The sequence below is a fragment of the Hemiscyllium ocellatum genome, chromosome 4 (assembly GCF_020745735.1).
Source record: "Hemiscyllium ocellatum isolate sHemOce1 chromosome 4, sHemOce1.pat.X.cur, whole genome shotgun sequence".
NCBI lineage: Eukaryota > Metazoa > Chordata > Chondrichthyes > Orectolobiformes > Hemiscylliidae > Hemiscyllium > Hemiscyllium ocellatum.
Genome location: NC_083404.1, coordinates 98,971,053 through 98,996,558, shown reverse-complemented (window position 1 = coordinate 98,996,558; position 25,506 = coordinate 98,971,053). Strand labels below are relative to the sequence as shown.

General features: G+C 39.0%; 1 protein-coding gene across 4 annotated transcripts in view; it reads left to right on the top strand.

Annotated features, from left to right (window-relative positions):
* triqk (triple QxxK/R motif containing) overlaps positions 1-22,555 on the top strand; it is a 93,587-nt gene extending 71,032 nt beyond the window's left edge. For all 4 annotated transcript variants that reach the window (XM_060823655.1, XM_060823657.1, XM_060823656.1 and 1 more), the window contains 2 exons: positions 9,676-9,761; positions 20,876-22,555. In XM_060823655.1, the coding sequence (XP_060679638.1) occupies positions 9,676-9,761; positions 20,876-20,998 (209 nt within the window). In that variant the 3' untranslated portion in view covers positions 20,999-22,555. The remainder of the gene's footprint in view (positions 1-9,675; positions 9,762-20,875) is intronic.
* The last annotated feature ends 2,951 nt before the right edge of the window (positions 22,556-25,506 follow it).

Below are 25,506 nucleotides of genomic sequence, written 5' to 3'. Positions count from 1 at the left end.
GATGAGGAGCTGAATATATCCAACTTTTTGTGTTTGATTACTAATTGGCAAAGTGGGACCAATCCAAGCGAACCTGCAGATCTGACCTTTTTTGATGTGTTCAGGAAGAAACATCCTCTTTTGCAGCATGCAGGGTGGTCAGTTACATTACTATTTAATTTTCACTGCATTTTTAGTCCTTCTATCCTCTGCTGCTGGTGTGCCTCCAGTACCTTATGAAGTAACAGTTTCACATACTTGGACCTTGTCAGTGAATGTCAACTTAGTGTTCCACTGCAAAGAATGTTCAGTCTGATGTCAATGCTTTGCCTGCCACCAATGACATGTAATCAGCAAGTGTACAATGTTGATTTTGTTCTCCTGCTCTATTAACCTTTCCAAATATACTGAGACCAGTTTCCCTCACTGATGGCCCAACAAAAGTTTGAGTAAAAGCACAAGTTGGCACTTGCCCGGTGTGGTTCACTTCTCAGATACTCACTGGCCATACTGGTTGGGCCACCTGAGGCACAAGAGATTAAATTTCTAAAGCAGTCTTGCAAGGATCAAACTATTGTTCATGCTCAGTGATTATTTTGTGTCATATCATATGATCAGTTCTAGAATATATTTGCAAGATTAAAGCTTTGATTTTTTTTTCCTAATCAAGAGCAATTAAGTATTTGCAGTTTTAAAAAAAATTAAAACAAGCGTGGCGCTAAACACAGCTGAGAGTCCATTTGCAGGTGAAAGGATGAATATTCTTTGAAGCTGTACCAGCTGTGTGTTTGTTGAAAGAACAGTTTACTGAGCTTCTGTGCAACTGTCCACTGGTATGTATAATGTAGTCATAAGCAGCTTATGTAGTATTCAGAAATAGCACTGCATTAATTTTTCAAGCACTAAATGCATAAGAGGCACAATACTGCTACAGGATGATAATGAAACTCGAATGTTAAAGTCTGTAGGGAATAAAGCTCTGAGCCAGTGAGATGTAAGTGTTCATCAAATAATTTGGAGATATTCACATGTTAATGAACCTGGTCAACAATATCAATGAATGTTTGGATTTCTAGTTTCAGTGTTTATCTTCAATAATTTCTGCCTATGCCAATTTTTTTTTTATATATACGAGTTAGTATCATTTAAAAGATGTAAAGTTGGAATGAGTTCAGGTGGGAGTGGAAATCTTGAGTATCAGTCACTTATAGTGTCTGAGCAGAATGAATACTAAAGCAAAAGATCATGAAACAAAGCTTGAATTCTGTTTCACTGAGCTGGAATGACTATCGGTTAAAATAATTCACAATTCTACTGACCTTCAAAGCTAGATTTAACCATTGTAAGAATTCATCAGTTACTAAGTCATTGGTAGCATTTTGATTCTTTTCTTTGCAATTGGTGTTTCTTCAACAACTACTGAGCATTTCAGAAGAAAAATGATGAAAAGCCAGGAATCAGTGACACAGGTAGACAAAAGGTTGGGGTCTTGCAGTCTCTGGAGCTAGAAAGGAAGTTAAAAATCAGATTCTCATAGCTATTAACCTCTGGATTACTACCAGTGCCATGAGCTAATAAATGTCAGGGATAGTAGGGGAAAACAGGAAAACCTTGTTTTTATTACTTATTCACAGAATGTAAGCCTCACTGACTAGGCCAGTATTTACTGTCCATCCTAATTGCCCTTGAGAAAGTGACAGTGAGCTGCCTTCTTGACTATCTCAGTCCAAGTGATTGAGGTACACCCACAGTTCTTCTAGGAATAGAGTTCCAGAGTTTTGATACAGTAACAATGAACAAACACTGACAGAAATCGAAGTCATGATAATATGTAGTTTTGAGGGAATCTTGTAGGTGGTGTTGGTGGCATTCCTATGTACCTTCTTCCCTTGTCCTTTTCGATGGTAGTGATCATATGTTTGGATGTTGCTGTCAAAGGATCCTTGCAATGTATCCTATAGATGGTATTCATTTAATCTACTGTGCATTGGTGCTGGAATGAGGGAATATTTGCAAGTTTTAGATGGGGTACTGATCAAGCAGGCTGTTTTGTATGAGGTGTCCTCATACTTGTAGTGTTCATTTTGGATACCTGTAGAATATGATGAAGGGTTCAGTTTTCACATGCAGCAGATAGGTTCTCAGTTCCTTTCAGACTGGACCTTTCAGCACCTGCAGTACACCAACAGATGTCTAGGCTCCAGTTTGTGTTGAGGGCTGTTGTAGCTGCAATCATCCAAGCAAATGTATTCCATCACACTTCTCGTTTGTGTCTTTTAGCTGGGGGGGGCATTTTTTGAGTCAGCAGGTTATTCAATGCAGAACCCCTCGCTTTTGACTTGCATTTGAAAACACAGTATTTATATATCTTGAGTAAAGTGAGCAGTTTTGGTCTCCTAATTTGAGGAAACGTATAATTTAATTAGAGTCAATTCAGAGAAGGTTCACTAGGATGATCCCTGTTAAGGACAGAATGCCTTATGAGCAAAGGTTACTTAAAATGAATTAACAGGAGGATGAGCACAAAACATTTGAGAGTGGCGTACTGGGTTATGGGGATGGGGTGATTAAAAGTCATTGATTTTTTTTAGATTAGATTAGATTACTTACAGTGTGGAAACAGGCCCTTCGGCCCAACAAGTCCACACCGACCCGCCGAAGCGCAATCCACCCATACCCCTACATTTACCCTTTACCTAACACTACAGGCAATTTAGCATGGCCAATTCACCTGACCTGCACATCTTTGGACAGTGGGAGGAAACCGGAGCACCCGGAGGAAACCCACGCAGACACAGGGAGAACGTGCAAACTCCACACAGTCAGTCGCCTGAGTTGGGAATTGAACCCGGGTCTCAAGCACTGTGAGGCAGCAGCGCTAACCACTGTGCCACCGTGCCGCCCACAAGCTCAATGGGCTGAATGGCCTAGTCCTAATCCCACGTCCTTTGGAACAAACAAGGTACACAGAAGGTCGATAGATACGAATAGCACTAAAGTGAAGAATAATTAAGATCTTGAAATGATCAAACTGTTGGTCAATGGAAATTGGTCAAATATGAATCCAGAATCCATGAGCTATATATTCAGACCCAAACAGGATGGGGCTTGGTGGTCATTAGTCCTGCCAGCCTGTATCCAAAGCTCTGTCTTCAAGCTATTTTTTAATCTAAAGCCTGTGTGCATTACTGGATGAAATCTGCAAATTATTAAGTGTTTTCTGCTTAAATTGCATAAAGTTTTTTTCATAAACAAATTCAATTTGAAAACTTCTCAAGGAAAAATAGTGGGCTAATTGCATCCACCTCTATTGATTTAAAATTTCCTCAATATAAACATTCTAATTCAGCACGCCCTGATAGTCATCCAAAACTGTAAGTATGCTCTTTGTGTTTCAAAGAGGCAGATGTTGGCCACCACAAGTGACTTTGTGATTACAGTACTAGTGGGTAGCTGAATGAGTAAAACAGGCAGCAGAGTGATTTTTCAATCTCTTCTTTTTCCATCCAGATATGCTATTACGCACCTCTGAGCCTTTTGCTTACCTCCACTAAATCACCCCTGTTTGTAAATAAAGACCAATTATCAATTATTACCCACTGAGCAATAATAATAAATGCAGAATAAGTTAGGAAAATTGGAGGGAACGAAATTAAAATGGAGTTGAGGGGGAAATAATGCAGTCTAACCCTTGGCAGTACCTACCTCTCTCTAAATGCATCAAGGGTTGCTGGGTATTGAAGGCTCCAACTCTAAAGAATATCCAGGCGTAAGTGTGGCCATGAATGAGGGGCAGGCATTTGCAGCAGACCGATTAAAAGTACACAGTGAATTGTAGTATTTCAGGGGTCAGATGCAAATCCAACCACTTTGTCCTGTGTCTCCTCCTCAATGCTGTTAAATGTTACTGACTCTCATTGCTGCCAAATTTTAATTCTTTTGTAAAAATTGAAGCCACTTGGCCCTTAAGCCAGGTCCGCCAGATCATGGCTAATCTATATATTCCACATTCCTACCTACTCTTGATAATTTTTCAGCTCCAATTATCACTTATCAATGACTCTATTTCCACTTCTGAGGATGAGGATTCAAAAAGCTTGTGAGAAAAACTTTTTCTTCGTCTCTGCCTTAAATCATCAAACCCTAGTTTTTAAACAGTGATCTATAGTTCCACTCACAAGCGGAAACTTTCTCTCTTAGTCACCCTGTCAAGACCCCTTAGTATTTTTCATGTTTCCCTCAAATTGCATCTTCCTCTTCTAAACTCCAAATCATTCTTTGCCTACTCAACCTTTTCCAATAGACACCTACTCATTCCAGATGCTAGTCTCGGAAATATTGTCTAAACTGCTCCCAGTGCATTCATGTCTTTCCTTAAATAAGGAGATCAATGCTTTACACAGTAGTCGAGTTCTGTTTGGACTAAAATGGTATGCCTCTATTTTTGTATTTGTAATAAACAATTATACTATATTAGTTTTCCTAATTGTTTGCTGTATCTGAATATGAATGTTATGTGATTCATGGGCAAGACCAACCAGAGCCCCTTGCATTTCAGAACTCTGAAATCTCTCACCATTGTGATAATATACTTGTTTGTATCTTCCATGCCAAAATGGAAAATTTATATTTTCCCACACCATTTTTCAGATCTTTGCCCATTCACTTAACCTATTTATGTCCCTTTGTGTCCTCTTTCCTATGCATTACTTTCCCATTTCTGATGAGCCATAAGCAAATTTAGCAACTATGCTTTCGGTCTCTTCATCATGTTATTTATACAGATTGTAAAACGTTGAGGCTCCAGCAATGATGCTGTGTACATTTAGAGACAGAGCGTTTAGCTCCATCATTTTATTATTTTTGAAGCTTCAAGCAATAGCTTTTGATTTGCCCTTCAATTTGTACTTCCTATCATTGCTCTGTCACAGTTTATCTTTCATATTAGTACCTTTCTCTCTTGCCTCTACATTTAATTTACTGCATCTTGCCAAATTTGATCCCTTGCCCCCACTATTTAGTCTCTACTTTATTAAATACTTGCATAGTACTACTTTTCTACCTGCAATGTTTTTAGTTTGCAGGGTACCCCTATCTATTTCATTTCCATCCCAGAATTGTACCTACTACTATCACCAGTAGATGCACTCCATTCCAAAGTCATTCTGGCCAGTAAGTAAGTACATACTAAGTAATTGTAATGCAGTCAATCAGGTGTACCTTATAAAATACGGGTTTCCAGAGCTGTTAATCTGGTCCAATCAGGGAGCCCTAGCTGACAGATAGGAACAGGAGTATCAAACAGCCTATTTACTCTGGGAGCTGGCTCGGAGGACCTGGATCAGTATCAAGCAGCCACCATGTGTAAATAAAGAGCGACTTGGTGATGGGATACTGATCTCTTTGGATTTATTTCACATATCTTATTTCCGGCACTACCATTCTCCTTATCAAAGTTACTTCCTAAAATACACTCTAAGATGTGTCACTCATCCCCGCTTCAGTACCTTATTTATTCTCCTGGGTTTTGTTCTCCCGACATGCTGTTTCCTCACCCTCAAAAACCACCCAAATGATTGCTCTTTGATACTGAATGTTTCTTTCTGTTTATAGGTTGAAATCCTAATGAATAATACATATCATCCAATCAGCTACAAGACATTTGCTTGGTGAAATATATTTGCAATACTCTCAACTTCAAAAAAAACTATTAACTTTACAAAGCAGCGAGCACATATTTCAAAATTATTAAAATGTGGGTGGAGAAAAACAATGGGCCAGAGATAATTAGAAAAGCTTTGAAAATATTAATGTTATAAATGATACAGTGGCAGCAACAATTTGATTACATTCTCAGTGGTCCCTAATCCTAGAACTACCCGAAACTTTCAGATTGTCTCCCAATATTCCCACATCCCATTTCCAGGATTCCACATTTAGTAGTAATGCCACAAATTCTGCACTGTATCTGGAACATCAGCCCCCAACCATATTACAGAACCGTCCATGTACTGTTCCTAGATCTTGGTGTATCCCATTGGATAAAGCTATATTTTGAGGATCCACACCATTAATACAAGATTCTACATGACCATGATCACAGATCTGCCTCTGTGCTGGTGAAGGTCATTGGTCCTAAGTGGCCTTAACCCTATACCTCTGTGTTTTTCAAAACTCTGATTCACTATGATTATTAGTCTTCCCACTGATATAGTAAAATTTTAGAATATACACACCCACTAAGTCTAAAACTCACTGTCTGTTGTTAGTGTTTCATTTATAACATTAATATTTTCAACATTTTTCTAGTTATCTTTGGCCTATTGTTTTTCTCTGCATACATTTTAATAATTTTAAATGAACATTCACTAATTTGTAAAGTTAATCAGTTTTTTTTGAAGTTGTGAGTATCACAAATGTGTTCCACCAAGCAAATTTCTAGTAGCTGATTGGATGATACGCATTATTCATCAGGATTTCAATTTGTCAGAGCACAATTTTAGCCAGAAAACCAATCAAGTTACACAGAAATTAGCAAGTCATTCTGCTCACATTTTTTTTAGTTGTCGGATATTTAATGTCCAAAGTAGATTTTTAAACATTATAAAAGACAAATGTTTGTCTTTTAATATCTTCATTAATGGATCTCATTCAAGATCAAACCTTGTTTCAACAAGCTGGTCTTAGACTAATCTAACCTCTCAGCTTAGAACAGTTGAAGCAATTTAGCAACAACTTTTGCAATGTACGTGTTGCAAATTTTCGTAAGTAAAATGTTATTGGCTTCAGGACTGTTACCTTTATCCTTGAATCCTAGAGACATGAAAGAAAGACTTGAATTTATATACCACTTGGCACAACCACAAAACGTTTGAATCCAATGAACTGTAGCCAATACTGTAATGTAGGAACACGGCAGTCAGTTTGTACACAGCACCCTCCTGCAAAGACCGATGTGATAATGACCACTTAATCTGCTTTCATGGTATTGATGAGAGATCATCATCAGCCAACAGATACCTCCTCTGCTCTTCTTCAGTGGAGCACCAGAGGACCTCATGCCCGACTGAGAGGGCAGACCATAGCTTAGTTTAACAACTAATGTTGTAGCAGTGCTGCATTTGCTAAGTACTGGATTGGGATGTGAGTTTTGATTTTTGTGTTTAAATCATGGAGTAGGAATTGATCCCTCCACCTTCTGAAAAGGCCTCATTTTTCTTTAAATTCTTTGTTCGCATAATCCAAATGGATCACTCTGCTTTGCTCATGCAACTCTTTATTTTCCTTTATTTTAGATTTTGATTACTTTTCTACTTTAGTTTCAATGGTTTCTGAGTGAACATTTCATACTCCAATAATCTCAGTAAAATTTCTTCTCACTGCTTCTGTCACTCTCATTTCCCATTTTAAATTGATACACACTCAAGTTTGACTCCCCAACTACAGGAAATACGTTAAAAGCCACAATTAAATCCTCCAGGGAAAATAGTCCTCATATACTAATGATATCGTTATAATTACTTATCTATGTACCATTCTGCTGAGCCTACCCTGTTGTCTGCGGCTATAGTGTTCTTCCAACAATGTGGTTCAATACTTGTACTTCAGTAGATGAAGTTCATTACTACCGCCTAGTCTTTGGCCAATTTACAAATTACTAATTCTAATTTTTTATGTTTCGTTTATTCATTCATGGGACATGGGTGTCACTAACTGGCCCTGCACTTATTATCCAACTCTATTGTGTGCATCAGTCTCTTGACAATTTAGTTTTTCTTTAATTCATTCAGGGAATATGTTTTTTTTCTGGCTGAGACAATATGTATTGCTTATCCCCAATTGCCCTGATGATAGTGAATGCCTTCTTGAATCATTGCAATTCTATTGGAGTAGATACACACAAATGCCATTAGGTCAAAAGTTCCAAGATTTTGATCCAGCCCCAATGGAGGAGCTGCAATATATTTCCTAGTCGGGTTGGTAACTAACTTGGAGAGGAGCTTGCAATTGGGAGTGTTACCATTGTATGCTGTTCTTGTCCTTCTGGATGGTAGTGGTTGTGGGTTGGAAGGCCCATCTTGTAGATGATACACTCTGAGGCTGCTGTGCATTGCAAATAAAGAAAGTGAACATTTGTGGATATGATGTCAATCAAGCATGCTGCTTTGTCATGGGTTTCTTGAGTGTTGTTGGAGCTGGACTCTCTCAGGCAAGTGGGGAGTATTCCATTGATCTTCCATATCATTATTTTCAATGTGTTCATGAAATGTGAGTGTTGCTGGCAAGGGCACTATTTCCCACTCAACTCCAACTGCTTTGAGATATTGGTGATCAGCTTCCAGCTTGAACTGTTGCTGTTCACATAATCTGAGTAGATTAAGTGAGGTAGATCCAGGAATTTGTTGCACTCGTGCTGATTGAATAAGAGAATAGAGTGTAAAAGTAAGGAAGTGTTGTTGCAATTGTACAAGGCATTAGCGAGACTGCACCTAGAGTATTGCTTATAATTTTGGTTTCCCTTACTTGAGGAAGAATATAGTTGCATTCAAAGCAGTTCACAGGAAGTTCACCAGATTGATGCCAGAGGGGTTTGTTTTATGAAGAGACATTGAGGAGTTTAGTTCTGTACTGTCTAGAGTTTAGGAGACTGAGAGCTTTAATTGCAGTACATAAGGCGCTAAAGGGGATTGATACAACAGACATAGAAAGGATGTTTCCTCAAATGTGGCAGTCTAAAGTGAGAGCTCATTGTTTAGGATAAGTGGTATCAAATTTAAAACTGAAATGGGAAGTAATTACTCTTCTTAAAGAGTTGTGAATCTATGGAATTCATTACCCCAAAGTGTGAGGGCTGCTTGGACATGGAGTAAATTTAAGGGGGAGGTAGACCATTTTTAATTAGTAATGGTTGAAGAGTTATGAAGAATGGGCAGGAAAGTGGAGTTGAGGCTGAGATGAAATCAGCCAATGCATAAAAGTGGCAGAGCAGGCCTGAGGGCTGAACTGTGGACTCCTGCTGCTGGTTCTTATGTTTTCAAAACCAAACTGTAGGGCTGCTTTCTCATTAGAGAGATGACTGGTGGTCGTTTACCTTAAGAGCCACTACACCTAATGTGAGGGGAGAGGTTGAGAAGGAGACTCCTCATGGTAACTTCAACTTGGTGTAGCAATTGAAACTATATTGTTTGTGTTATTCTGCATTTGGCCTTCTCGCTGACTGAGCTAACTGACCCATGGCTTTGTATAGTCACAGGATTTTTGGTAATTTGCTCATTGCAGATGTTACATGCTGCTGCTTCAGTTCACGAAGAGTGTAGGGAGTGAATGTTGTACGTGATGATAGAGGTGCTGGTCAAGTGGGCTATTTTGTCCTGGATGGATTTCAGCTCTTGAATATTAGAACTGAATCACTGAGGCAAGTGGAGAGTACTCTGCCTCACTTACTTGTGAATGATGGACAGGCTTTGAGAAGCCAGTTTGAAATAAAACAAATAGAAAAAAGTTTTAGAATCAAATGTGCAAACATAATTGTGGTATAATTTATTAGAGTAATGTAGGATTATATAAGTTTAATATGTAATATTCAGTGTGATCTGGTTTTAATTTAATAATATTTTCTGTAATATCAATGAGATTTAAAAATGCTTTTCATGTGGAAATAACACATTTCACTTACAATTGTTTTATTACCCCCAGGAAAACAAGATTATAAGAAAACCAGATCAGTTTTAAGAGCAACAAGATTGAAAGCAGAAGCCAAGAAAACAGCACCAGGAATAAGGGTGTGTGTAGTGGTTTGATAACCTTCATTAAATTTCAGGGACTGTCAAGTCTCTTTTCCCTAAAGATAAATGCACTGAATATTGATTATTTCTCTGGGATATTGTTTGTGACATTTCAAAATCTGTGTAGAATGTTAGAAACTAAATATTCATGCAGTACAACACTTAGTACTGGAAATTATTGTAAGACTTTAATGGTCTGTGAAAAAAATTACCCTGATGTTACTCTAATTCTAAATATTATATAAAACTCCAGGTAGTGCCTTATTCACTTTCTGTCTCTTTTTATTAAGTTGTTTGAGTAGTGTATTTCAGTTTATTGCATAGTACTTATTGTTTTAATTTGAATTCTTAATCCTCTGTTTCCACATTTCTGTGTAATTAATATCCAAAAATATACTACTGTAAATGTATTGCTTTGCTCCCATTGGGATTCCAACTTTAATTTAGCTGGATAAATGCATACCTGAACCAAGTATAGTTCTGGTAAAAGCTTGATGCCTTTATATTTCTGAGGATATTCAGTAAAATCTCACACAAAGGCTTACACAGATGAGGGTTGGTGGGATTCAGACCAATATGTGAGACTGCACTGAGGACTGGGTAATAGAGAGAAACTGGGGAGTAGGAAAAGGCGGATTTTTGCGGCAGCAGCTTGCTGTTAATGGTGGATCAATGTTTGAGCATCAGCAATTTACAATTTATATCAGTGATTCAGATGAGGGGACTGAGGGTAAGAAATATATTTGTAAGCTGTGAAGAGGATGCCTGAGGGACTTTTAATCATTTGTTCATGTAATATGGGTGTTGATAGCAGGAAGTAAGTGAAGACTGCAGATGCTGGAGATCAGAGCTGAAAATGTGTTGCTAGAAAAGCGCAGCAGGTCAGGCAGCATCCAAGGAGCAGGAGAATCGACGTTTCGGGCATGAGCCCTTCTTCAGGAATGAGGAAAGTGTGCCAAGCAGGCTAAGATAAAAGGTAGGGAGGAGGGACTTGGGGCAGTGGCGTTGGAAATGTGATAGGTGGAAGGAGGTTGGGGAGACAGGCTGCCTACTTGCGGAACGTTTCAGAGAACACCTCTGGGACACCCGGACCAACCAACCCAACCACCCCGTGGCTCAACACTTCAACTCCCCCTCCCACTCCACCAAGGACATGCAGGTCCTTGGACTCCTCCATCGCCAGACCATAGCAACACGACGGCTGGAGGAAGAGCGCCTCGTCTTCCGCCTAGGAACCCTCCAACCACAAGGGATGAACTCAGATTTCTCCAGTTTCCTCATTTCCCCTCCCCCCACCTTGTCTCAGTCCCAACCCTCGAACTCAGCACCACCTTCCTAACCTGCAATCTTCTTCTTGACCTCTCCGCCCCCACCCCTTCTCCGGCCTATCACCCTCATCTTAACCTCCTTCCACCTATCGCATCTCCAACACCCGTCCCCCAAGTCCCTCCTCCCTACCTTTTATCTTAGCCTGCTGGACACACTTTTCTCATTCCTGAAGAAGGTCTCATGCCTGAAACGTCGATTCTCCTGCTCCTTGGATGCTGCCTGACCTTTTCCAGCAACACCTTTCAGCTGTTGATAGCAGGGTCAGCATTTAATGATCATCCATGGGATTGGGGAGAGGTTTCTGAGCTGCCAGCATGAACTCAGCAGTTCAAGTGCTATAGGTACACCTACAGTACAGTCAGGTGTAGAGTATCTGGATTTTAACCCATGGATGATAAAGAAACAGTAATGTAGCTTCAAGTTCAGGGTGGTGACTTGCAGGGGACTTTTCAGGCTCTTGTAAATGCTGTCCTAATTCTCTGAGATAGCAGAGCAAGTTTGGAAAGTGCTGTTGAGAATCTCGGAGATTTGCTAAAGTGCATCGTCAAGATTGAAATACCGTTCACCACCAGTGTTTTGCGCAATTTTAAAAGTAGAATGTGTGGAAGAACCAATGGTAAAAACATGAGCAGCAGAACTTCAGAATAAATAATGTTAACTTATGTTTTTAAGTATTGGTATACTGACAGGTAAGATAATAATTCTAAGATATGCACATGGTATATTCAACATCATGTTCAGGATAAACATGAGATACTTAAGAGTTAACAGGCAAGCTGTGGTCAAAGTTACACAAACTATTCTTAAAATGGCCAGTGCAAGACAGATGTAACCCAGATGTTAGTAGTGCAATGAGTCATCAAATCTCTTTAAAACTCTCTCTCTTTGGTGAAGGATTCCAAATCTTCACTTTTGACGATCTCTCCTTGGAACTCCCTCAAAGCCACTTTAACTCGACTGCCTCAATGATTGCTGGCATCCTGGTAGTTCAGTCTTTGATCCTGAGACCACGTTCCCTAGGACTGTTCCCAAAATTCTAATTACCCACACAATTTCAATTTTTATCAAACAAGCTGACAGTGATATTACTCCAAATTCCAATTTTTTTCAGCTGCATCAAGTAAATCCTTTCTATGGGCTTCCTTCACCCCAATCTCAGCTACGTTGAACTAGCAATGGCTCCCAGGGCTTCTTCTTAGCCTTAACCTTTGTCTATGGCATGGAGCCATAATTTTCTATGATTTCTCCTGAGCCCTAAGAGCTAACAACAGCGTTTTCCGTCTGGACCTACTACTCTTGCTTCTGTACTGCCCTAGCACAAGAATACAATAACATCTCTCCTAGCAAATAAATTGCAAATATAAATTGAAAAACATTTTATAGCCTCATTTTTCTTCTTGATGCCACGTCCTTCTCTGAGCTAACCTTAACCTGATCTTAAAGTTAATATTATATTACTGTTTGCTTTGTTTTGATGAAGTAAACGTTTTTTACAGCTTTTTTGAATGCTTTTAACTAATTTAGTTGTACTCCCAAAACAATCCTTCTGGATTGTCATCACTGCAAGCCATGTAGACTCATCTGCAGCTCAGCAAGTCCAGCTGCTGTTTCTGATCCTACCTTTCCAGCTGTTAACCTCTTAAAGTTCCCAAAACTAACATGATATAGTGAAACACAGGAACTAGACAATCTCGACAAAAGAATCCAATCACCTAGATGCTTGGTAAATGTTCAATGTTATAGGAGGAAATTCTTCAAATAAGGAAATCATATCATCACAAGGGAAAGATTGTCACTTTAGTAAGCATCCAAAATGTCTTATGCTACTGGTTCAGCTCCTGGTAGAGAATGTTTCAGAACAGGAACTTGGATTCAGAATTTGATTAAAGACAATGCAGCAGGAAGTTATGATAAATTCCTTTGGACCAGTGCATTACCTAAAGTTTTCTTGTGTGCTTGTCTGTAGATTTAATCTTCTCTTTCAGAGCTGCAGAGCCAGCAAGATATATATAGTGATAAATAGATATTCCACCAGTGATAAAGGGGTATGAAAAAGAATCACAGTCAAAACACAACCTGAGGGATAGCAATTTAACTTGAATTTTAGAGAAATAGTCTTTAAAGTTGATATAAACAGTAACCAAGGTGTAAAATAGAGTGTTATATGGTAATGCTTGCTCAAAAATGCATTACCTTCCATACTAATGTCCCTGTCATCTTGTCACCTAAAAAGTCAACATTTAATATTATAGTTGACATGAGGCAATAATGATCTTAGAAAGCCTCCCCAGAAGGAAAGGCAAGAATGTTGGATATGACCATGGTAATGCTGCTTGGAATACCAATGGTTGTTTCAAACAGTCCTGCTGTCCACTGGCCTCACCAGATGGAGCCTGCAGTTGTGTGTCACTTGTTTATTACATCCTGTTAAGATTAGTAGCTGCATGGCCAGATGGGTCTGTGAGCACAGCTGTGAATACAGGAAAATAAATGGAAGCTCTCTTTCACAATCTTAGCCTCTTGAGATGTACAAATGTTGCGATTAGGACAGAAAAAGCCTCTTAAACTCTCTGCAGATGTTTTTGTTATAGATAAACTGTCCATAAACATTCGAAAAGTTAAACATTATATGGGGCTTGAATGAATGATTTTAACCAGTCAGTGTTTGGGTGATGCTGCAACACAAAAAACAGCTTCAATCTTACAATTATTTTGTAATTATTAAAATATCTTGTAATTATTTTCTGTTCATCTGCTGCTTACTTTCTTCCATAGCCTAAATTCCTCTGCTTAGGTTAGGTTATAACTTAGTCCAGGCCAGAGTTTTATTTTGATAGCCGTCTGTGCCAGTTCCAGGTCTGCCTGAATCTGATTTCTCCGGCAACTTATTTTAAAGCTAGGTCCTTACCCCTTACAACTTCACAGAATCACAGAAGTGTTACAGTGCAGGAGAGGCCATTTGGCCCATCATGTGTAGAGCTGCAGATCCAATGAGCATCATTGCCGAGGAGCCAGTCTCCTGCGTTTTCCCCAGACCCTTGCACATTATGTTTATCCAGATAATCATTCGGTGCCCACTCAAATACCTCACAATTGAGAAGTATTGCACTCTCCTGAAAAATTGCAGTGAGTTGCACAATTGACAACAGGTTAAATTTTCCCAGAGATTGTCCATCTCTTCAAATATTTTTCACACACATGATTCAAACTCATTAGGTACACAGTTAGACTCCTTTGTTGTCCCACTATTGTTGCCGCCTGAAGACTGAAAATGGTAGGGGCCATAATTCCAGCTGTCTTGATGCAGCTCACATGGATCCCATCAGCATTGGCATTCTGTTCACAATGTCAGTCAGCCATTCCAAGTAAGTTCCTGAATGTTTCAGACATTTGCTTGGACAAATGGACTGAAATCCTGTGCAGTCACTTTCTGCTAACCTGGGGTTCAGCTGCATGATGGACCATTCCCTCAACCAACCCTCGCTAATGCTGTTTTAAAGACCATGAACCTAATTTGTAGGTAAAATATTTTTGACTTACTTCTGCTATTGCATGTTTATGGGGAAACTTTGTGTCTGTAGTCTTTGAAGTGAGTTGCAGCGTACTTTCAGAAAATCTGGAGGAATTAGTGACTGACCTCTGCACAAGCTAATGAGGGGTGTGCTTACAGTTCCTCTCGGTGTGCAACATCACCAAGAAATGGAGCAGAAGCTTCAGAAATTGAAGGTTTTTAAGAGATGGAGGAGAAGTAGAGCGCTCCTCCTTCCCTCCATGAGTTTTTTAAAAAAACCTCTCTTACCTTAACCTGTTACTATCACACGAGGGTAAGGACAGCACTTCCAGTAGATGTAAAAGTCACAGCTACACACTGGAAGGGATTGGTTCAATGCTCTGTGACATTTTTTTTGCCATATCAGAACCAGTCAGATCAATACTACTCAACAGTGACAACACCAAAGCATCAAACATGTCAGTTTTGTCTGTTAATCAGCATTTTCCTCAATACCATCTCATTGACTCCTCATCTGTGTCTCTTGCTACAGAACCCCTCTACAACCACACTCGCCAGGAAGCTGATGGACAGACATCCTTTCATTTCTTCCCTAAATGTAGCTCACTCATGCCCGGTGACTCACCACATTGCAAATCCTGACTCTATACTAACCTCTGAAGACTGTGAAGTGCAATAACTGAGCTGGTGCCTATTGAAGTTAAGTGATGCTGCTTCTCTAACAGCAGACTATGCAGCCCTCTGAGGGTCCTGCGAGTACAATACATGACAGTTTTTGAATATTTGAAAGCAAACTGTCAGAAAGGGAAGAGTTGGGGTATGAAGCAAAGATCCAGAGTCACACGCTTCTGCAGCTTGTACTTTGTGTGAGATAGCTGAATGAGGTTGGAAGTGAGAGTTGAAAAGGGACAAAAAGCAGTAGTATAGCATCATTCTGAATGTCAAATGCGACTAGCTCAGCTGCAGCCAACCTCATAGTAAAGAAACATCATCCACTTTTTAGAGCTCAGGGATGAAGGTATGCCTGCTTCCTGTTGGTTCTTTGTTGCAGTCTTGTATTTTGTGTCACTATGATCTGCAGGACAGAAGACAGTGTGTGCCAGCAGTGTATTTGAGTGACATGCCTACTGTAGCTGAATAGCAGGAAAAATTTGGAGGCAGCACAGGGTGGGTTAGAATCTGTCATTACCAGAAGAGTTGAGAGAGTAAAGTGGACTAGCCAAATATTAAAGCTGATTCCCAAGTGTTGGGCAGTGCAGATAGGTTAAGTGGTGCATGAAATGTCTTTGAAGGTGCATTTGTTGATCTTGACTTCCCTCATGAAGTAATTAAAATTCTTTCAAAACTACAGCCAGATCCTTGGGGTCAAACTTCACGGGTTGACCTCTGTGGCCACCTGTTCCCATTCCTTCAGAGGGTGGTCCTCACTTGCAGAAGCAAGGTTCTGTTATCCTGTTCACTTCCGTGACTGTTCACTGCCACGATTAAGACATCCAGCATCATATTAATGAACTGCAGCCGTCTCTCTGCCCTTGTTCTCCATTCTCATTTTCTCCAGTTACAGTTAGTTGCAGCCCTTTCCTGTGAAGAGGCACAGAGTTCCTTTAAAAGCTGGAGTATGTGCTTGCCTCACATGTTCATAGGTCTCCTCGTATGTATTAATAACCAGTAGCAACGTAGCACTGAACTGCATGTAAAGATCATAGAGATAAGGTAGCAGAAGAAAGTATGTGTGCTGCTTGCTTGAACAGGAGCAAGCTGGGACAGACTTCAAATTGTGATCCTTGCCTGAAATCAGGCCCCGGTGAATTTCTAGCCCACTCCTTTTTGGTTGGGAGCTTACCACAACATCTGGAGTTCCAGAAAACCTATATCTGCTCTGGTGTTAGCAGGAGAGGACATTTTATTTGGCTCATGCGGACAGTCATTTTCTCTTACTGTCTCTGTTGTTGACATTTCTCACTTCATTCCCATCCCTACAACTGCAGTAATTTGCTGAAGTGTTTCACATTTATTAATGTGTTTGATGAAATTCTGGAGTGTTGAGGTTTCAGAATTCTAGAAATCTGTTCTTCAGGGATGGAAATTCAAGCTATTGGGAAATAAGCTTGTTAAAGAGCATTGTTAGGCTGCCAGTCGGCATCAGTGTGTTGAAATTCCTGGACTACTGGTGGAAAAGAAACTATTGAAGGATCCAGTATCACTGGAGATACAGAGCAATTACGAAACAACAATAGACTTTCAAAGTAAAGTCAAGTTCAAACTGGTGTACGACAAACAGAAAAAAAGGAGAGAACTACAGATTGATCGTCCACCATGGTTCTGGTAAGATCATATTTTATACACGTATCAAATAAACTTATTCCAGTCTCTATATACGGATAACATTGGTAGCTTAGCTGGCTAAATATGTTTTGAAATAATTATCATATCTTTGTCTTAAGTTTAGGTTGAAGATATCCATACATCTAATATAAACCATTTTTTAAAAAATCATGGATGGTTTGTTAAAATCGATAAATTAATATCTTTGCAGATTATTCCTCCACATCCAACCCACAGATGTCAGGAGGAGAGATACCATTGTGGTGTCTGAGAAAGAGAATAAATAGGACTTCAACAGAGGAGTGAATAGGACTTCAACAGAGAAGTGAAAGAATTGGAAAGATTGCCAGAACTAACATCTAAGGAGAAGAGGAGAGACTGGCAAATGCTTTCAAAGCAGGAAATCAATAAGGTCATCTCTGGAAGAACAGATGACTGAGCTGTAAGACACAAACCATATACAGTGATCAGGAATGCAATCCCCAAACTGCTTTCTTCTCACTAAGAGATAGAGATGGCAGTGTTCCCAGTTTTAAAGGCACTGAATACATGCACATTACCATACAGTCTGTTTTACATCAGCTGTACAGTAGCCCTTTCTATTACAAGTGTTAGAATGAGCCAAACATGCTTGCTCAATAATTAATTTGTTGAACTGAGTTAGTAAGACATTTATTTGTAGGTCAAAGGAAGGTTGTAAGTTGGAATCTGATGGCAGAACACTCCAGCAAAGTGCAAAGGATGTGCTATACTATCAGTAGTGTTTCAAATGAAAGCTTAAGTTGATGCCATATTCGTCTCTTCAAGGAAATTTAAAGGTTCCATGTCATTCCTAGAGCAAACATTGACTTACTCTTTGTTGTTTGTGGAATGTGATTGATGCAGATATACATGTTGTGTTTACCAACCTAACGGTTACTGAGAAGACTAATATAGAATCCCTACAGCAAAGTGGAGAACATGGGCATGGATCCCACTACCTCTTGCATGCTAAGTAAGCACTCTACCATTTGAGCGAATTCCCAACTGCACAAATCGCATGAAGCATTTTGATGTAATAAAGAACATGATACATTTGTTTCTCTGTATGTATTGTAATGTTTCTTGCGTGTCATGTTTATGTAAAATTAATGAATGTTTTTAAGAAAACTTCTATTATACATGGAGTAGCCTCATTTCCTGAACAAACAGCTAATGGCCTGTTGGGAAGTCCAAAGCATTTTCATTTCTGGCTTCACTTGATTGTTGGAGATGCCAAATAGATGCTCTGTTGCAGCTTGTTGATTTTGGGAGAAAAGGAAATTGATTGCTTCCCATGCTGAGTCAGCTAGCAGATAAGAACATAGTTAAGGGAACAGAGAAAACCTGGAAAGTAGTCCTCAAACATACATGGGTTCAAAGATTAAAATGAAAGAATCCCATGCCCATCTTTAAATCGCTTGCAATAGCTCCTTTAAGGACTTCTAATTTGGTCACTCAACACTTGGTAGAAATGGGGAGAGTTATTTTACACACTTGTCCCCAAAAGCAAAATAATTATCAGTGACATCTTAATATTGGTATTGGACCAGTGTTGATCTGAGAGCCAACCCTCAATTTTTATTATGGTTTAGTTAAGGATCAGTGAGCTTTTGTTCAAACTCAAAGCAGTTTGGGAATCAGAACTCCATGCTGATCAGATTCCATGGGTTGAAGCAACCAGACATAAAGTTGACAATACCAAATCAAAAAAGTAAAGATAAATATGGGTCCCTTACAGTTTGAAGCCAGGGGAATTATAATGGGGAGCAAAGAAATGGCAGAAGATTTGAACACAAACTTTGGTTCAGAAATGCTAGGGAACCAAGGGTCTAGTGACCCATCGTTCTAGATTCTCCCATAAGAAGAAACATTCATTCGCATATGCCCTGTTAAGACCCCTCAGGATCATAAATGTTTCAATCAATCACCTTTTCCTCTTTGAAACTTCACAAATGCAAGTCCAGCCTGTACAACCTTTCCTCATAAGCAACCCACCCACTCCAGGTGTTAGCTGTCTCGTAAACGTCCTCCTTACTGCTTCAATGCATTTACATCCTTCTGTAAATAAGGAGATCAATATTACACATGGTACTCCAGCTTAGAGTTTTTGCTGATTTCTTAGGATCATGCACAGCAGTGCAGAAGTGGAAGTCAGTTCTGCGAAGTGTGCTAAACCCTTGGAGCAACTGCAGCTCTGGAGCTCTGAATGTGCACTCAAGCATGACATCTCTCATTTTGTATTCACTTCTTTTGCAGTAAAGTTGTATTAGTTTTCCTCATTGTACCTGTCTACTAATCTGTGTTTCATGGACCAAGGAGACCCAGATCCCTCTTCATCTTAGAGCTCTCCTGTGTCTCACCATTTAAATAATATACTCTTTTTCTCTTCCTCCTATAGTGGACAACTTTATATTTTCCCACATCATATTTTATTTGCCATAGTTTCATGTTTTGGTAGATATTTGCCCACACTTAACTAATTTGTCACTTCTCCCCTTTTCACCTCTTAATCCAGCTCAGAAATAAGACAATGTTCACCATCACAACAGTATGGCAGATACCATATTAATCAGGCGCAAAAACATGTGCATGTGTTCACACAGAAGTTGCTAAGTCCTTCACCATAAACCTATTACCCTCTTTATGATACTGTTTCCTATGTTCAGTTTATAACACAATTTCATGCAAATTACCAGTCAAGATGTGTATGCTACTGGAAAGACTAGCCTTTAATGGCCATCCCGAATTGCTCTCAACAAACGTTAGAGGGATGGTGGGTATTGATTTTGTGTTTTATTAACTAACCCATGAACATAACCACTACTATTCTACTCCTATTGGATTATTCTTAATTATGTGGACACAATACACTCTTTTGCTGTATTTTTTTAAAAACGCAGTTTAACAGAGGGAAATTATTTATACTGTTAATATCATTTTTAGTCCAACATTAGTAAAATATCAAACTTCTTTATTGTATTAGAATTTATAAAATGGATAGTTAGTTGAAACTCTGTAATTAAGATAAATGGATAGCGAATGCATATGTAGATAATAAAGAATGAACATAAAACAACAAGACTTATTCTTATTGAATATTTATTCATATTTGACTTTTCATGCTTTCCACACAAAAGCAGCATATTACGTTTCTGATATTTTTTTCATGTAGTTCCTATTTAGCTCCTTATAATTGTTGTGGTTCATATTTAAGTTCATCAGTTCTGTTAGGGGACTGTGTAATATTAACAGGGTGAGAACAGTTTACCACCAGTAATATTTTATTTTCAGCAATGTGCATGCAGTTATTATTCCAGATATTATCCTTGAAAGTGAACAGTGGGTTTACTTGCTATTTACTTTTTCTTGTTAATGAGAACTGATTTGTTTCTGAATAAGATTTTTCACCTTATTTTCAAATGTGTAGGGCGTAGAAAGAATGTTAGGCATTACAGTGCAAGTTGCATAAAATCTTATTATCTTACGCATTGAATAAACAAAACACATCTTGTGTGACCAAATACTAGATACTGCTGATGGAAATGTGTCCACAAATTCCTGGCATATCAGGCTAACAATTAAAGTTCCCTGTTCCGAACACTCTCTTAGAAAATCATGCTGTTAACTTCATAAAGAAATGTGAGTTTTGTAAATTTCAAATTTATATTTCCTCTTCATTTTAACAGTTGTTTTCAGAGTGACCACATAGATATGTCCACACCTCTTTCAGAAGGTGTGTTTTTAAGTAAGCAGTCTGGCACAGTTACATAAATACAAACACTTTAATTCCTCCTCTCTGAAAATAAAAAAAAAATTCTGAGTTTCTCAAACATATGTGTTTGAAGCAAATTTAAGTAGAAAATAATGGATAGAAAACTGTAACCATATTATATTTTTCCAATATTAACAATTATTTTCTTTTTAGGATGTGGCACTCATCGTTGCAGCTATTCTGATTTTACTTGTGGCGATTTATGGTTTCTTTTACCTGAAATTCACCACAGAAGTAGACCTTGACCTGGATCTGGATGAAAATTCAGAAGTGTAAAAATATTCTTCTCTTGGGAAGCATTGATAACCACTTAAATGGAATTTGCTTAAGTATTTTGGACCATATGGAGACTAATGTGACTTTTACCTTGTATTTGCTAAGAATTCCAAAATGTGAACAATTTTACATCAATTTCACATCGCTGTGCTTACAAGATGATACAATCTGTACAACTCACCAGTCTGTATTTTAAAGTAAGCATATTTAATTGGTGGTAGTTTTTTGAAAATTCAGTTTACTAATATAGTGAGTAGTTGAGCCATCTGGGCCAGAAATATTCCAGATTCAATCTGTAATGCATGCTGACTTACATTTTACAGCTGAGACAAGTGTTTCTTTGCTGAAATTGGTCATGCCCTTTTCAGTTAGGACAAACCATATCAGCTCCTCTTGCTGATGAAAGATCAAATGTGGGCATTGGGTAAGAATGTGATTCATCTTATTATAATAACATATTGAATAAGTTGCCTCGGATCTTTGACCTGGCTCACAAAAGGCTCTGGATTTAATGGAGTGGCAGAGTCCCTACCTATACACTGTAACATCAAGGATAGACTTCAGTGACTCACCCCACTTTCTTTTAATATTCAGAGGGTGTTAGTTGCCTTGAGGCAAGACAGCCCTCCCTATGTGTGTTGAGAGTTCCTCTTCTGAGAGCTCCCAGACAATCAAAAGTTGGCAAAAGTATTTTATGATAGGCCAAGGGATTCACAGTACCCACAGAATTTGAAACTTACAGAGCCCCAGAAAAAGTCAGCACTTGAAGAAAAAGCACTTGAACAATGTATTCAAAAATTAATGAATGACTTTAGAGTTTTAAAACGTAATTACTTATGGGTCAGGAGAGATGCAAATTTGTAGACAGGAGGAGAAAAAACAGGAAAATTATATTTGTAAATTGATTGAATCAAATAAGCCAAGGATCCAATTTGTAAATATGATATTTCATTAAAAAGGGAACTGCACCACCTACCAGACAACCGTGCAAGAATCAATCCAAATAGAATAGCAGTATCATCATGAGGATGGACAAGTGAGAGCAAATGTAGCCAACAATCCAGGAATCAATTAATAATGGTGCTATCAACTCAGCAAGTAATTTAGCTTTGAAATGGGGAAACAAGCAATGAGTTGGGGAATTCTTTTAAATGAATAGACCGGAGGTTTAATAGTATAGGGTCAAAATTATCACACATGAAACCTTCTCAATACTCAGATTGATTGTAATTGTACATAGACACAGATACATGTTCAAACAGTAGCATTACAACAGCTCATTAAATTATACCATACATGAAGCATTGCATTGTTTACATTGAAAATATTGTTTCTATATTTTTATCCTCTTTAATTGAATGTGTTTTTAATATTTTTCAAACTTAATATCTTGACAATTGATGAAAATAATATGGTAATAATGTTTGTATGTTGTGCAGCATTATTGTCACATATTTTAAGCAAATTATATGAACGTCATTCTTGTATTTGCTACTAATGTATGCGTGTGTGGTCTGTTAAGGTGATTAAAAGTATCATAAAGGTAAATGTGTTTTACCCAGTGTACATTTGTTTGTAATACATATTGTGCATCGCTCAATTATCCTTCATGTGTTAAACAGCAATAATCTATCGCAATCTACATAAGTCAGATGGAAAATTACCTCTTGGTTACTAATTTCTTATTTTACTCTTGTTTAGTTATTTCTAAGTCCATAACAATATTTTATACCTGTTTTATACTCCAAAGTTGCTGATTACTCATGTTGTCTGAGAGACTCGGCAAAAATAAAATTGCTTGGAATTGGAACCAATCTTTAGACATGGAGAGAAATTGTTTTGCAAATAGGAATGGAGTTTGCAGATAATGAGTATGTACTTTGTAGGGATTGGAAAGAGGTCAGTCAGGTGGACTTCACAGAATACAAGTCCCCAGTTCGGGCAGTTAACCTGGTCCAATCAGGGAGTCCAGGCTTTGACAGTTATAAAGAAGAGTGTCAGGGGTTCTGTTTGTTCTGGGACCTGGCTCTGTGCTAGCTGGGTCAATGTCATATACTATGCATGTGTTAATAAAGGGTGACTTGGTGACAGTATACCAGCCTTCTTGGAGTTAGATCAAATTCTAATTGGCTGCATGTGATCGGTTGTATTCCCTAGTGATCTGTTGTGGGTCCTCAGCTTTTCAGTGTATTTATCGCTGACTTTGCTGAAGGACTAGAGAGCTGTAGGTCTAAGCAAGCAAATGACTCTGTGTTGGTAGCACAGTAACCCAGTGAAGCATTAAGTTACAAATGGACATTGATATGTTGAGTAAGTAGACAAAACTGAGGCTGGTGGAGTTTAATGTGAGATCATCTCTAGACTGAAGTAAGATGGACCAAGGCATTTTCCGAATCTTAAGGAATCAGGAATTGTGAAGAAACAGAGTGATTTAAAGGTCCATATACATAAATTACATTAAAACTAGGAGCACACTCGAAAATAAATGTGACTGGAATGTGCGCCTTTTTTCACAATGGGCTACAATACAAAGTAATGAAAGTTTAGCCAAAGTTGTATAAATTTCTGTCCAGACTTCATCTACAGTATAAAGCGTCCCATCTCGGGTAAGATGTACAGGATTGATTTTAAAGGGGTGCACCATGGATTAATCAAAATAATAGTGAGGTTAAAAATTTTAACTTTTGGGAACAGATACATCAACAAGACTTGTGTTCCCTTGAATATAGAAATGTGTTTAATCATTTAAAGGTCTGAAAGAATAACTTCACGCACAATGGACAATTAAAAAGTTGCTTCTGCTGGGCCATTGAGTTAAAGAGAGAAGGCTTGAAATAGCAGATGGCCAGCAGTCCCATCAGGAAACCTGGGTGCCGCTGAGACAGGAAGATTAGCAAAAGGACAACTCATAACAGAGCTGCTGTTTGACCAGATAGCTGAGGCCTGGAGCTGTAAAGGCCATCGGTGTGGAGGCAAAACATCTCCACAGGATGGATTGTGCCATTGATTTGGCCATTTTAGCCTTGTGACAGGAAGGATCTTCTCCTCCTGGAAATGAGTGGGATAGGTGATAAGAGGAGCCGATAAATAGGAGGGTTTGGCATTAGGGAATTACGAGCCGCTTTCCCGTCACCACAGGAATTAAGTTTGGGCAGGAAAGCACAGGCTGAATGTTCTCACCACACTGCCATTTGAGATCTTTAAATAGTCAATTTATTATCTCTGTTCCTGCCTGGGCTGCAATTGTTTTAGCTCTCGGCAGGTGGGTCTATTTGAATGATAAACCGATGCAGGCAGAGGTACCCCATCTGTCTGAATTAGTGCAACATCGAGTAACTGGACCTGGTTGGAGACTAGATTCCCCCAATGAGAAACAAACAGGAGCAATCTTGCCGGCAGGGATATTCTACTGGGGAGCCTGTGTCACGGCAGCAGTCACGGCCTCTGCTGTGTTGCCAATTTCTCGAGCAGTCAGCCTTGAGGTTCTAAGGCTCACTGCTTGATTGCTGGAAGATTCAGTGAGCTTACCTCAATAGGTTTCCCTGCTGGAAGTCCTTTTAATCTGTATTTCATTCCAAGGTGTTGAGAAGGGGGTTCCAGTGGTCCTCCGATCTGATTGAGGCCTTAATTGACTCATTTCACCAACCACTTCTGCGTTGTGTCTGTCAATTCCTTTGGAAACCCAACTCTCAGGAACGTACCTGGAGCCAGCCTAAGAGAACACCAGGGATCCATGCCACCAGATTTTCCAGCTGTTCTCCTCTCCCTGTATTTTCAAAGCCACCTCTCACAGTTCAAGAGAGTTCCACTGAATAAACGCCAACTAGCTTCAGACATTTCCTGGCTCTAATCAAGGATATCTTTAATCAACACTCAGAAGTGGCTACATCTGAACTTTATCCATGTTATTTCACTGGGAGCAGAAACTGGCGAGGTTCTACCAGACAGAAATTACATTGGCTTTGGGTGTTGCAATCACATTTGTTGACTCAATTAACAAACTTTGAAACTGCACAAACTTTGAGTTTTAACAGGACTGCTTCGGCCACAGGTTTAAGACTAACCATTCATTGGAAACGCAGTTAACCTCAGTCAGCAACACAACACAACGTGGCCAGTTGTCTAGGAACACACTTGGTGGTAAGGCCACCAATACTGTCCATAATGAGCCATAGCTGAGTCCCCCAGTGGTAATTGTGCTATGAGGTACACTGCTGAACCTTACAACCGAGAAATACAACGCTTAACCCCAAATTTATACTGCATTATTATTTCCAGCTACCCAAGAGAGACTCAGCGGATGGCTGCAATGCCCTTCAGCCGATAAGGGAAAACCGACCATGATATCTCATGATCACCATCTACTCAGCCTACTGCTGCAAGAGTACATTTATCATTCTTATATTTTTACTTCAAAAGGTTTTCAATTCATATTGGATCTGAGATTCTTGAACATGAGTTACTACAGATTTTTCAGCCTATTTTCTAAGATCATGAATGTTGTGAAT